This window comes from Scomber scombrus, chromosome 13 (genome assembly GCF_963691925.1).
Source record: "Scomber scombrus chromosome 13, fScoSco1.1, whole genome shotgun sequence".
Lineage (NCBI taxonomy): Eukaryota > Metazoa > Chordata > Actinopteri > Scombriformes > Scombridae > Scomber > Scomber scombrus.
The window spans coordinates 23,705,544-23,719,552 of record NC_084982.1 but is presented as its reverse complement, the minus strand read 5'-3'; the positions used below and the strand labels follow the sequence as shown (position 1 = coordinate 23,719,552).

General features: G+C 40.0%; 1 protein-coding gene across 1 annotated transcript in view; it reads left to right on the top strand.

Annotated features, from left to right (window-relative positions):
• The window catches only part of slc39a10 (solute carrier family 39 member 10), a 39,911-nt gene that overhangs the window by 17,369 nt on the left and 8,533 nt on the right, over positions 1-14,009 (top strand). The window contains exons 2-5 of the mRNA XM_062432023.1: positions 1,219-1,300; positions 4,752-5,903; positions 6,566-6,743; positions 13,820-13,995. Of these exons, the coding sequence (XP_062288007.1) occupies positions 4,773-5,903; positions 6,566-6,743; positions 13,820-13,995 (1,485 nt within the window). The 5' untranslated portion in view covers positions 1,219-1,300; positions 4,752-4,772. The remainder of the gene's footprint in view (positions 1-1,218; positions 1,301-4,751; positions 5,904-6,565; positions 6,744-13,819; positions 13,996-14,009) is intronic.

Genomic DNA, 14,009 nt, shown 5'->3' with positions numbered 1-14,009 from the left:
TGAGTTTAGGTGTGTGTTTGAGTGAAAGACCGAAAGAGAAAGAGAGAGCGAGCCTGAGGGGGTAGAGACAGTATTAATCAAAAGATGAAAGAAAGAGAAAGAGAAAAAAAGTTGAAAATAACAGCTACAGTGCAGCTTTTGGAGAGCATCTCTGGGTTGAGCTCCAAAGAAGAAGAGGCGCTGTGGTGGATCCGGGTGGGTCAGAGGAGGATTTGATGTGTTTTAGTTTCCCCTCTCTCTCTCTGTGTGTGTGTGTGTACCATTTTTTTATTCTTAATTTTTAGCTCTTCTCCTCTTTCTTTCTTTGCCCTCACCTCATTTACCCCACCCATACAGGAGGGGTCTCAGGGGCAACTTTCTGTTCTTTCTGAGGGCAAAAAGTCTTCAAAATGTCTCTTTAATCTGGCATCTGATTAGACTTTTATTTTATTTGTTATTCTTTATTTAATCATTTATATTGTTATATTAATGTTTTAAAATGTTTAGTCTCTGTTATTTATTGTATTAGTCTTTTAATATATCTATTTAAGCTAGTTATGGATTTTATTACTTTTTAAAAACTTTTTTTGCTTCCATTAGTCTTAAATTATCTTTAGCATTTGCACTTCTTCTGTTTTATTATCAGCTCGTCAATCATCTGTAAACCTTGAATGAGAGGAACTTTACAAATACACAAAGGTTGATTAACTGATTGATTAATGGGATTAATTGCAACAACACTTCCAGCCCAAATACTTTGAAAGTAAAGATAACACCACCACAAATTTAAACTGAAAGACAAAAATCCTCACAATGCTCGGCCTGTGAACTTTATTGGCCGATGAGTCGCTCTCAGTCGTGGAAACTGTGGGATCGTTCATGAAATAGATTTTTGTTCGGGGGAAGAGAGCGGTCGAGGGCAGCGATCTCTGAGCCTTCCAACAGCAACAATGCTGCCGGTTTGTAGGAGGCTTCGTGATTTTTTTGTTGAGAAGTCGATAAAAGGCGAGCGAATGCAAACTGGACTGTAGTGAAAGCTGTAAATGGAAATTAAGTATTAATATAAATGTTCCTGTGAGGATATTTTTGTACTTATTTAACATGAGGTAACCTTTTTGCCCCTTCAAAGAAGTGTTGTGCAACTTTATTAAAGTAAAATAACAGCATGTATGAATCTGAATTTCACTCTTCTTTCAACTTTTAATGTCTTTTTTTTCTCTTTTCTTTCTTTTTTTACAGAGTGCATGTTTCAGAAGAGTTGGAAAACCCCCTCGTACATTAGTGTCAGGACTGGGGGACGAGCAGGAGGAAACATATTACGGTGAGTTACAGACTTAAGTGTGTTTCACAGTGTAATTACAGGATTATTTACTCATCTTACGTCACCACAACTCGAGGAAATGAGCTCAGATAATGTGCAGTTCTTTACGTTATTACAGCTTTTTGCAGGGAGACAAACATTTGGGCGTGCAGTGCAGAAAGAAAGAGAAGTAAAGAGAATTCATTTCAACACACTTAAAAACTAATTTGTGCTGCTTACTTTTTAGATTTGGGTTTGTTTGACTTTAAAATGAAACTTTATAAAACTAAACAGAGATTCTTTTGTTTCCCTTCAAAGTCCAAAACACACAACAAAAGAGTCTTATCAGTAAGAAAACCACTGCAGGCAGTATTGGTGGATATCGAGGGAGAGGGTGTGCTCTTAAGAATAGGCCCTGGTTTGTCGCCCCGTCCTATCTGCTGCGAGGGTTCATAGGTCACCGGCTCTACCATGTTTATAAACACTCGTTTATGTCTTGTCGAACAGCATGTCTCGTCGAACAGCCGTGAAGTAGGTTGGTAACCACGCTTCGTGTCTGCAGCCTAGAGTCAGAACACCATCATTCGCTACTCCTTGACCAAACTTAATTTCACACAGGGCTCATTGAAGGGGCACGCAGTGGGTAAGTAGCCTCGCTTTCAGTTTCTTTATGTGATTTTTTTTTTTTGACACGCTTTTTAAACATTCGCTACTCTTTTAAAGCTTTGTGTTAAATTACGGCGCATAAATGACTTATTAGGAAAGTGAGAAAGTTGATTTGAATGTCTTTTAACTATAATGTATAAAGGCAAAACACATATTCCCATAAAAATACTTTATTATCTGCTTTTTTTTTTGTACTTTACCCTAATACTTTACAATACTGATAATGAGAACTGCTTTTACACAAGCTCTTGATCTTGTCATATATAGGAGGAAGTCCATAACGAGCTTTAACGGTCATTAGCTGATAAGCTGAGTTGATGTCGTCCGCAGCAATGATCGAGGCTTTGAAGCATTGAACAAGGGGCTTTGTTTCAAGCAAACCGAATCACACAAGTTTCAGAGCTGTAAAAATAGAGTTAGAGTTAGATTATTAGTTTATCACCAGTGTGGTCTGTTTTAAAATGAGACTCTTGTGTGATATCATCTCGGTAATCTTATTCGAGTGAGTCTGAGATCCTTTTCGTGTTTTTTTTTTTTTTTGTCGTACAAACACTCGCTTGCTTCTCGTGGGTCCCCCAGAAAGAAATAAGTGTGTTTTTCTAATGTGCTCTTTTTGTGTTTAGTGTTACTTCAACACACCTACAGTAGGTACCGTTTGTTGTTACTTGCCTCGGCTGCTGCGAGGATGATCCATCAACCTCTTTTTTTCTAAACATTAAGCCTAGTATCTGAGTTCTGCACAACAACAACCAAAAAAAAAAAAATCTATATCCCCTGTGACGCACATGCTGTAAATCCTGTATACACTTTGCTAACAAGCTGACTGCAAAGGGCCTGTTAGCGTGTGTGTGTGTGTGTGTGTGTGTGCCATTATCATGCAGTATTCCTCATCTGACCCATCTTTACTTCTCTCCACCCCTCCTCTTACACATCAACCACCCACAGGTTTCACAACAGATCTTGTGAGGATCATTTGACTGGAATGATATTGTAGCTTCAGGCTTTTTACAGTTGTGGTGGAGGGGAGTGAGGGGGGAGGGGGAGGGGGTTGGTCAAGTAATTTGTTAGACAATTCTCAGAAGAGAGTTTATTGTGCTCCACTAAGGCTCCCCTGTTTCAGTTATTAGACCTGTTATTTTAAGCTTAAGGTCGCAGTTTAGGCAGCGCAGGGCTTATTATCCCAATTCTGTCTGTGTTTCTGTATAATGACGGGTAAACTCCTGCTGACCCTGCTGCTTTGATCAGGCTTTTTCACAGTCAATAATAATCACTGATTTAATGGAGTCAGGATTGATTCATAAGATAACAAGTGGTTTCCTAAAAAGCTACAACTTTTACCTCTTTACTTTTACCCATTATAATTTTGAGTGCAACATAACTACGACTAATTTTTAAAAGTGATCATGTGAGGATTATAACCAACAACTGTGTCCTGTCTGCTTTGATCCATTATTTCAATGATGTAGTTTATTAGGTTAAAGTGTAATCTTACTGGGATGATTTCATCATTGTGTTATCATGTTGTAAAATGCTGTTGTCCAAATGAATCCAGGTAAACAGGAAGTAAGTAATAATTATATAAATAAAAAACTTTATTTATAGAAACACAGTGTTTCAAAGTGCTTTACAAGGCAGCAGAAAGTTCTACAGTACAAGATAACACGACACCATAGAACAGACATAAAAACATTAACATACAAACAGGAGATAAAAGAAAACAAGGTAAAAAGATAAAACTCAAATAAAGTCAGGAAAGGCTCTCCGATAAAAGTATGTTTTGATAGGAGATTTAAAAGACATTGCTGACTCAGCCGACCTGATCTCCTCGGGCAGATCATTGCAGAGCCTCGGGGCCCTGACTGCGAACGCCCCTTTAGTGTTCAGCCGGGCCTCTGGAACCGACAGTAGACCTCTGCCCGAGGATCTCAAGGTACGGACTGGCACGTAGGGTATTAAAAGCTATCAGTATCAGAAATGTAGCAGGGTGCAAGACCATGAAGAGCTTTAAAAATAATCAGTAAAATGTTGTATGTAATGTATCTTAAAACATACAGGGAGCCAGTGTAATGATGGTATTAAAACAATAAATAACTTATTTTAAGTTTTTTTTTACATATGAAACGTTTTTTTTCTGATTTAATGCATTAACAGAGGCACACAGCTCATTGCAGTGGACATTATTATGAATATTGTGGGTGATTTTTGCACACATTTTCCATTGTTATATCAATATTCAACCATACAGCCCAGCTCAACTTTGAATTGCCTTCTAATGATAAGAAACACCCATTTATGTTGCCTCTCGGGTGCCATTTTTAGCCTTTGTGGTCTCAAAACTGGATGATAAGATGCAAAACAAGAAAGTGACTCTGACATGTTGTTTTATACTGCAGACATACAAACCGTGCATGTTATTATCTAAAAAATAATTAGTCAGTTAGACTTGTTAGTTGCTTTCCTTCCTGACTGCATCACTAATGCTCTAAAATTCCTGCACATAATCTGGTCAGGAACATAAATTTGGCAGGAAAAAATACATCTGAACATTTTACTATTTTATAATCATGACTGGCAATATTTAATACGACAGAATAAGTTTGTTATAATAATGTAATATTTTTAATCTTTCCTAATAAAAATTTATGTCCAGTTGAACAGAGAATCCCTGTTCATTACCACTGAGACAAGTTTCTCCACATTTAATTATCACTGTTAAAAAAACGATGAATAAATAAATACAATTCTGACACTGTAAACAATTAAAAGTTTCATTTTGGATTCATAATTATTTTTTCTGTTTTGGCAGGGGACCAGAATTTAGGGGACAATGCGAGTCCACGTGCACACCAAGTTTTGTTTCCTGTGTGTGCTCACCTTCCTCTTCCACCAGTGTAACCACTGCCACGGAGATGGGCACCATCAACACAACGGGCATCACCATGCCGACCACAAAAACGCCCACAGTGACTTGCAGATTTCGGAGGCTCCGTACGTGAGAGGAGCCACTCTGTCCCCGGAGTCCAAGAGTCCTGACGGGGAAACTCTAGAGGAGGAACAACGCTACTTCATCCAGGAGCTGTTCAAACGCTACGGACAGAAGGATCGGCTAGACTACCAGGGATTTCAGAGTCTGCTCTTTAGCTTGGGTCTGGGTGAAGTGAAAGTGGTGGATGTGGAGCATGAGGATCTGGGTCACGACCACGTAGCCCACCTCGACATCCTGGATATGCAGGAGGGGCTTCACTCGCATTCGCCCACCACGGAAGACCAGAGTCAGGGGCACAAGCATGGGCACGGTCATCCACACCACAAGTCCGGCTCGCAAGCAGATCATGATCATAATCACGCCGAGGTGGATGAGAGTGGCCACAAACATTCGGACGGACGTGTGCCGGACTCACATGATCACGATCATGATCACGCACACGATAAAGAGCACACACATGAGCAGGTCCAGGTGCAGTCTAACCACAAAGACCTGTCCTCTAAACCTCACAGTGACCACGACCACAGTGACCATAGTGACCATAGTGACCCATCAAAATTTACCCATCAAAACCACAGTGACCATAACCATGACCACAGTGACCATGACCATATTGACCATGACCACAGCAATCATGAAAACGATCAAGCCAATCAAACGCAAACCAGCACAGCCATTCCTCCCATCAACCAGCAACACTCCGCCCAACTAGAGCCGTCCGCAGTCCCTCAGGAGCCGCGGACTTCTCCCGCCCCAAGGGAAAAGTCCACCACGAAGCAGAGAAAGCAACGGAGAAACAAAACCACCACATCTCCCACGCTCCGATCCGATGACCACGCCGGCGGTCACGGACACGGTCACAGCCATTCTCATAAAGCTAAGAGAGAAGCACCGTCGGGGCGCTCTACTCCGACCCCACCAGGTCCCATCCCGCCTGGGCACGCTGTGGGATTATCTCATCAGCACGAAGAGGTAAAACTATTTAAAACTCACTGAATGATGTTACCTCTGACTACTGAGACGTTCCCTTAAACAAATCAATAGAAATGACACCGTTGTATGATTTGGTGACCAGTTTATGACCTTAAAGTCAGTCTTACATTAGTATTTGATTCCCATTATTTGAGAATTCAGCGATTAAAAGTCCTTTTTGTTACTAAAACTGTTAAGTTCTCTTTAATCAATTCGGTATCGGAGATTAGCTTTTTAGAAGTGTGTCTTACCTAAAAATATATGTGTGAATTTAGTATCTGAGTATTTTGATGACTTTATTTTTACTTACTTTATCTTTTAAACAAAAACCTGCCCTCCAAAAATGATCAAATCAAACATTTACACTATGTAGGTTTGAAACGTGGCTGTAATAAATGTTCTGTTTGGAGTCCTGTGAGTCTGTTACAGTCAATTCCAAGTTTTCATGGAGGAGAAAAATAAAATCCACCACTGAAACTTAGACGTAACCAAACTTTACTTTTACAGCCACTTTTCGAGATTGAATATTTGTTGTTCAAAAGATAAATTTTTGAAGCACCAAGTAGCCATTTAGTTTTACTACCTCATGCATTAGAGTCAGTGGTTTCTTTCCTTCATACTGTACTATCTCCCTCTCCTCTCCTCTTCTCTCCTCCTTTTAGTGTCTGAACCTGACTCAGCTCCTCAACTACTACGGCCTGACTCCCGAATCGCTCATCTCGCCCAGCCAGTTCACCTATCTGTGTCCGGCCCTGCTCTACCAGATTGATAGCCGCGTCTGCATCCGCCATTACCACCAGATGGATGTGGAGCAGGAGGCCTTGGAGCCCGTCAATTCCCGTAAGAGCTGAGCGTCTTATTGATCCAATCCATTTTGACAAAAAAAAAAAGAGACAACATGCAACATCACAATAATAATTTTCAGAGAGTGTCAACTTCAAACGGTGCTAAAAGCCCTTCAGACCTCACTCCAGATTCACACATTAGAGCAACAGCCGAAAGACATTAAAAAAACCCTCTGTCTAATGTCTAGTAGGATCATTTAGTGTATTCTCGTTCCTCGTTTACAGATTATGAAGGGTCAATAATTATCCTCATTATGCATGTAAGAGGTCAGAGGTTTGCCCTGTGCAGTGAACTGTTGACCTAACCAGTGTTTTGTACAAAAAATGGACAAAAGAAGGTTTGATTTTGCATTAAAAACACGCAGACATCACACGTTTTCACAGGGTCACTTCAGCAGCACCTTTTCCCCGCTCTGCTTTGAAACACGTAACCGAGCTGTCGCAGGTTTAGATTGGAGGAGAAAATACACAGTCGCTAATGAACAACCATAATGCATGAGAGATTTTCAGAAAGATTTCACTCATTGATTTCCAGCCTCAATTTTATTATTATTGTCCCAAAGGAAATTTGGTTTTCAGGCTGGCAAAGCACGCGCGTCACCACCGTCAATGAGCAGCAACAATTAATAGTCAATGACATCAAAAGAAATGAAGAAAAGATGTTTAATATCAAATAAAGTAAATAAAAATATAGTATTTACATATACCTAGGCATATAAAAAGTACTAAAAGCAGCAGATAAAGCCTACTACCCTTCTGTATGTAAAAAAGTGGAAGATAAAATTAACATTAATGCCAAAAATATAAATAAGTAAGTATATAAAAAGAGGTTTTAAGATCTTCACACATGGATTTTAATGATATTTTGGTCAATAATCACATTTGTATTTAATAATCCACTCAGCAGAATCTAATAAAAGCATCAAACATAAACCAGACAGTGACTTTACCTCAGATAAGACAAACAATGGAAGGTGGAAGAAATAAATAAAACCTTCAGATATTAATTAAAACACTGAATAAAATTGTATCACATTGAAATAAAAGATTAATAGAATTTGGTCTCAAAGTGGAAAAAAGTCAGTTGTAAGTTATTATCTTTATCCGGTGCCATCGGCTAGAAGAAACACTTATATTCATTAGTGGGAAACCACAGAAACATCACTACTAACCTTCTAGTTTTATAAAGTGATGTTTAAACCTGGAGCTCCTCTCTCGGGGCGGCGGACCTGAATAACAGAAAGTTTATTCGAACTAATCAAGTCCGCATTTTCTCCTGATAAATACCGAAGTGATCCAGGAGATGTAACCACAGTCCTCAGGGTAAACCCACCATTGTTTGCTCTATCTTTTCTCATTTTCAGTACATCGATAGGGCAGCGGGCGAGAATGACTTCTTCTTTTTTTCTCATTTTCTGCTATCCTGAGCAGCGTTAAACTCTCCCCAGAGCATAATTTGAACGCTGACATTAGTTTTAAAAACAGGATATTGAAAATCAGGCCCCAGTTCCTTTAAAGTAATTAGAGTGCACGTCTGAAAGTCCAATAGGTGGCTACAGACTAATCTGAAGCTTCTTGTGTTTCCACTGCAGCTGCGGCTTAATTAACTTTTATTTACAGATGAAGAAAGCATCTTTTCAGACGGCTCTAGGCGAAAGAAAGCGGCTCTTGAACTTTTTACAACCACGCATTTGTTCTTATTGATAAAAAACCTATTGCATAGTCTCTAAATTAGGATGGTGTTTTTCCTATTTGTTGTTAACTGTGCCCTTTGATCGCAATAAGACTCAGACTTATCTCAGTAGAGTCACGTTTGTTTCACCTTTATACACTCTGAGAAAAGTTTCTAAGAGCCCATGTGTGATTTTTCAGAAAGTCCTACTGCTGCCCTCTAATGTGAGTGAAAGGCGCTATATAAATTAAATTCATTCATTAATTTATTCATACTGTGGCCACTTAGCAGCGCTTTAGGATTCAGCTGTGACTAAATGACTTGTTCATTGGTAGAAGGTATGTTAGAAACTCACATCTCTAACCCTGGTAACTCAGGTATAGTTTTAAAAGCATTCATATTGAATCTCGTAGGCGTGAACAAAAAAAACCAAGAGAACGACTCTCGGTTGAGAGAAAGGGGCCAGGAATGTAAATTACCTCTTCAACAGTTAAAACCTCTACAGCCTCCAAAATGTCAGGAAGTGTTAGCTACTCTATCAGCCAAATAATGAGTAGATGATTTTTAGATGAGTTTGTGGATCCAGCGAGTATTTAGCATAATCATTCTCTGATTAATTCTTTCAATCTGTCACACAAGTCCCAGCGAGCATATGCGCGGCTTAATGGCCATCAGGAGGAGTTTGATAGACAGTGAATGTATTAAAAGAGAGAGCTCGATACAATGTGCAAATGTCAACAGTCGAACCTGCGTTGGACTCACTGATGTGTGTGTGTGTGTTGGCATATTCATGAGGAGGGGGGGGGGTAAAGTTAATGTTTGAATGAATAAGCAGCACATTCAGCTTTCCTTTACTGGCTTTTATGAGACCAACTTTCTGCTTTTGGATGATGATCATTCCCCGCACACCTAAATGATGATTTGTGGAGAGTAATTTGTGGTCACGACATTATGTGCTCTACTATTATTATATTAAAAAAAGAAGTTAAATTGTCATGGCAGCAGTGTTTCTCCTCGGCTGACCATTTTAAAATAGCAAATGAATAAATAAATAACTCACTCTCACTTATTTACATTTATAATACTGAAAAAAAAGAGAAAAATACAACCCTAGAGGCTGTAAAGCTATAAAATAAGAATGAAGGTCAGAGTTAAGCCCGGCTCTGGGACTGGCGCAAACGCTTCTTAGTTTATGAGAATGCAAATTACAAAATCACAGTGTTTAAAGTTAATGAGTTACAGGTCGTGAAACAAAACTCATAAAACTCATAAAGCCATAAATGCTTTGATACTCAAATCAAAGCACGACTAATTTCCACAAGTTTCTGCACACACACAAAAAAACAGCAAACTGTACAAAAAGGCTGCAAATCTTTTAGGGGCCTTATATGTAAGTTATTGTGTGTTTATTAGTGTGGTAAAAACATAGATTTTAGATGTTAAACCTGCAGTTTTATTAGATTTTACCTATCATGTATGTCATGCAAAGTAGGCAAGAAGTTTCGGTGGAGATATTATTATTAGAAATGAGTTTAGGCTGGAACAAAATGTCTCAACTAGAATTAATTTTAATTAGAGGTAGGGAGAGTTGACAGAAAAAGGTGTTTGTCACTTTTTTGAACGCTTCAGAGTTTTGCACTCAGGATGATCTATCACTGTCAAACCAGCCGGCAAGTTCAATCACCAAGATTGGAGGAATTCCCAAATTGTGTGCCCTCTCAAATCTTTAATAATTAAACACACACACACACACACACGCTCCCTTCTGGAGACAACTGTATCACATGCACCTCAGGCACCGGTGCGCCACCACTGAAAACAGTCATAAAAATGGTAATGACGACGAGGAAGACAGCACGAACAAGTCAAAAGGGCAAAGAATGGCTCCTCATTAGTAGGAAACTAGAGGCGTTGGACTCTCTCTCTCCCTCTCACTCTCTTTTTGCGATGGTGCACCAAGAAACATCGCCACACGCCGCGAAGCTACCTCTCATTTACCTCCCGCTGGTGTCCACGGGGGAGCTCAGAAAATTTGCAGTCGGTTTCTTCTTCTTCTTCTTTCTGGTAGCCCACTCCCCTCTCTTTTTGTGTGTGCACTTAGGAGATTAACAGAGCCTAAGCAACACCCTGGGCCTTTTCTTCCCGAGCCACGGCTCACAGGAGATGTGTAATTGGAGAGAAGACACAGGCCAGTGGGTTTCCTTCTTCTCCTCTGTGCTGTTCCCTTACGATCGCCTTCTATCACCCCTCCGCAACCTCGCTTGTACAGCTCTACATCGACACACACACACACACAAAAACACAATTGCATAGGGGTAATGAGTTAGAGAAGTATATGAGCTGCATACGTGTGAAGGACCTGCGGTGATGTACTGTCTTGGCTGATATACATTTGCCTCTCAGGGTTACACGTTGTTCCGCCCGATGCCACAAATAAGAAAGCAGTCGACTGTGGAACCTTTTACTTTTGTAAGGCACATTGAAAACGGCGGTAACAATAAAAAGGAGGAAGGAGGAGGGTTGTTAAAGATGCTCTCGATGATGATGATGAGAGAACGAATTCAGCGTGTCCACCTCGTCCTCCATTAATGACGAGGCTCTCTTTTTAAAAAAAGACGTGCAGTCCGTAAAACGGCCGGGTTTAGAAGAGACTGATGGGTGTTTTCTGCTCAGTGAGGTGGAGAGTATCCCTCTGAGCTAATGATAGTTTAATATAAAGAAAATGTATCTCAACATATCAAGTAGGGCTGGGCGATATGAACGAATGAAATATCACAATATGTTTGACCAAATACCTCAATATCGATGCTGCAGCAATATTGTAGAGATGACTATCGATGCCTTCACAAAGTATTTACACAATGAGATTTGAAAATTACATCATTTTACTGTAATTCAGCCTTGAAAGACACCTTGAAAGACAGGTGAAATCACGATATTGATATGATATTGTTATATTGCTCAGGCCTAATATCAAAGTATGTGCTCAAAAATGTTCATTATCTATTATCGTCACTCTAACTCAGAAGAAATGATTTTAATATTGTTGGATGTGATTGGAGTCACAGCTTCTGGATCCGCACTTGAGGGTCACTGGCGCCCATCAGGGGGTTTTCTGTTTTCTGCTTCACACTTACGACAAATCTGCAGGATAATATTGCTGTGATGCACAAAATAAATACACAAAACAAGATTTAAAAAAGATAAAGCAACTTTAATAAATGTCAGACAACTTTACAATCTCTGAAAATTTAGATAAATGATTCCAGTATATTTCCTTTTTTTTTTGCTTTGTGCATTTCAACAAGACTCCAAATTAACATTTCTGGCATCATTGGACATGTTTTTCAGACAATTTTGTGTGCTGCATTTACATAGGGAAGGCTTTGGAGAGCTTAATGGTGGTTTCAGACCAAATGTGAACAGTTTGTGTGGGTTGGAGAGCAAAATTAAGACTTATTACAGCTACTAACAATAGATATATCGAAACATTGTAAATAATAATAATAATGATATGACTTATAATCATAATCACTTCTTGACCTTTTTTTAATATTTGAGTTATTTATTTTTTCGCTAAAGTCCTGGTGGGATCAATGTGGGATCAATGAGAAGCGTTATACAACTCCGAAAGTTCAGAGATGCCTAAACTTCACTTTTCCTCCATCTGTCTTTACAGTAAAAATGAACGCTGTCATAACTTGAGCCTCCTGTCAATTCCTGCATCCCACTCGACTCCCACCGTAGAGGTCGGCGTATTTGGGGTCAGTTTAGTTGAACTTTGGCTGCACAAGCTGCTGGAAAATCAGGCAGGACTCTCTCTCTCTCTCTATTGAAAATAAAGGCTGGCAGCAGTGTTAAACTTAACAACATTGAGCCTTAAAACTTAAATTCAGATACTTCAAAGAGACCCTTATCTTCGATGAGTGTGATGTCCAGCTGTGTCTCTCCGACTTTCAACGCACAGTCCAGAAAACTTGTCTCGGATCTGCAAGGAATCCTTCAAAGCGACAGACGCTAAATGCAACTCACAAAGGCAGGAGACGAAATAAAGAGAAAAAAACCCAGAATACATGAATGGACCGTCACGATTTAGTCCACATCAAAAAAACACAAAATTCCTCCCATTTTTTCTCTTGGTTTTAGAGGTCGCATTAACCTGTAATGTAAGTTTCCTTAAAGCTAATGACACACAGCTTTGTAATCAGCACTTCTGTTAAAACATTTCCCCCCCTGGAGGAGCTCCTGTCTCCTGTTTTCTGAGTGGAGTGACTGCTGCCTGGGGAGGGATGTTTTTTTAAAAAATGTTTTATAGTATTTTTATTTGTTTGGTTTTGTTTCTTAATGCTACAGCTGGGTAATGGGACAGTAACAGCTTGATTCAGTCCCTCTAAAGGCCGCTTTGTCAGGCATGAGACACGTTTCAGATCATCTCCTCACAAGTTTCACCACCTGGGGCCGATTAGACGAGGAGAGGAAGTGTGGCCAGTGTGATTTTACTGTTTAATAGTCATTTTTCCCCCCTCTGGCTTGGCATCAGCTTCTGTCTATTGGTTTATATTAAGTGAAAAAAGAACCAGGGTAAACAGATTTTATGTATTTAAACATTAAATAAGCTTTAACAAAAGCAGCTAAGCGTGTGAGGAACAGGTATCTTTGGATGTTTTATCTACACAGTGTCGGCCGTTGGTTGAGTTTGTCGTGACACGTTCAGATGTTGCTCCTGAAATGCCTCCCTGAGGTCAATAGGCTGTAAGATGTGCATCACATGCACGCTGTGTTTTAGTCAATAGATGCCCTGTAGCTGAATGTCAGCAGTGAAGGACCCAGCGTCGCTTTAACAAACACGCCACCAGCTTAGGCGTGACATTGAATTTCATACTACATTAAACATTTTGTCCTCTGTGACCAAAGAGTCATAAACTTTTTCTCAGTTTTTGAGAAGTGTGACTCAGCTGACAGGTGAACTGACAGTTTAAATGATGGTGTACCTTTCTGACTTTCTCTCTCGCGCACGCTTAGTGTCTCCCGTCGGCAGCCTTAAACAAAGAAAAAAAAAAGAGGCAAGTTTTTTTTTGCTGAAATGTCCCTACCCGTCTCTTGCTCGAGGCGTTGTGTCATCACAAGGACACACTGAAAAACCTCTCTGAAGGATACACTCCTCCACATGTGAACAGGATGTGAATAATACCTTCAGCCTGCCGCCCAGTGATGGTAAAACTGTGGCTGTTAGTCCAAAGAAAAGAGTTTATTGTCTGAGATCATAACAGTGTTTTTTTCTCATCGACCTTTTCAGCTGAAAAGTCATTCTGCATCTCGTGATGAAGCAAACAAGTAAATAATACTTGTCTTTCATTTGTTGTTCCTGAGCTTGTTTTTCTCTCTCTCTCTCTTTTCAGTGTGGATCTGGGTCTGGGGCTTTGTGTCCATCACCATCATCAGCCTGCTGTCTCTGCTGGGCGTCATTCTCGTGCCCATCCTCAAACAATCCTGCTTCAAGTTCCTGCTCACCTTCCTCGTGGCCTTGGCGGTGGGCACGCTCAGCGGCGACGCCCTCCTTCACCTGCTGCCTCATGTGAGTACAACACA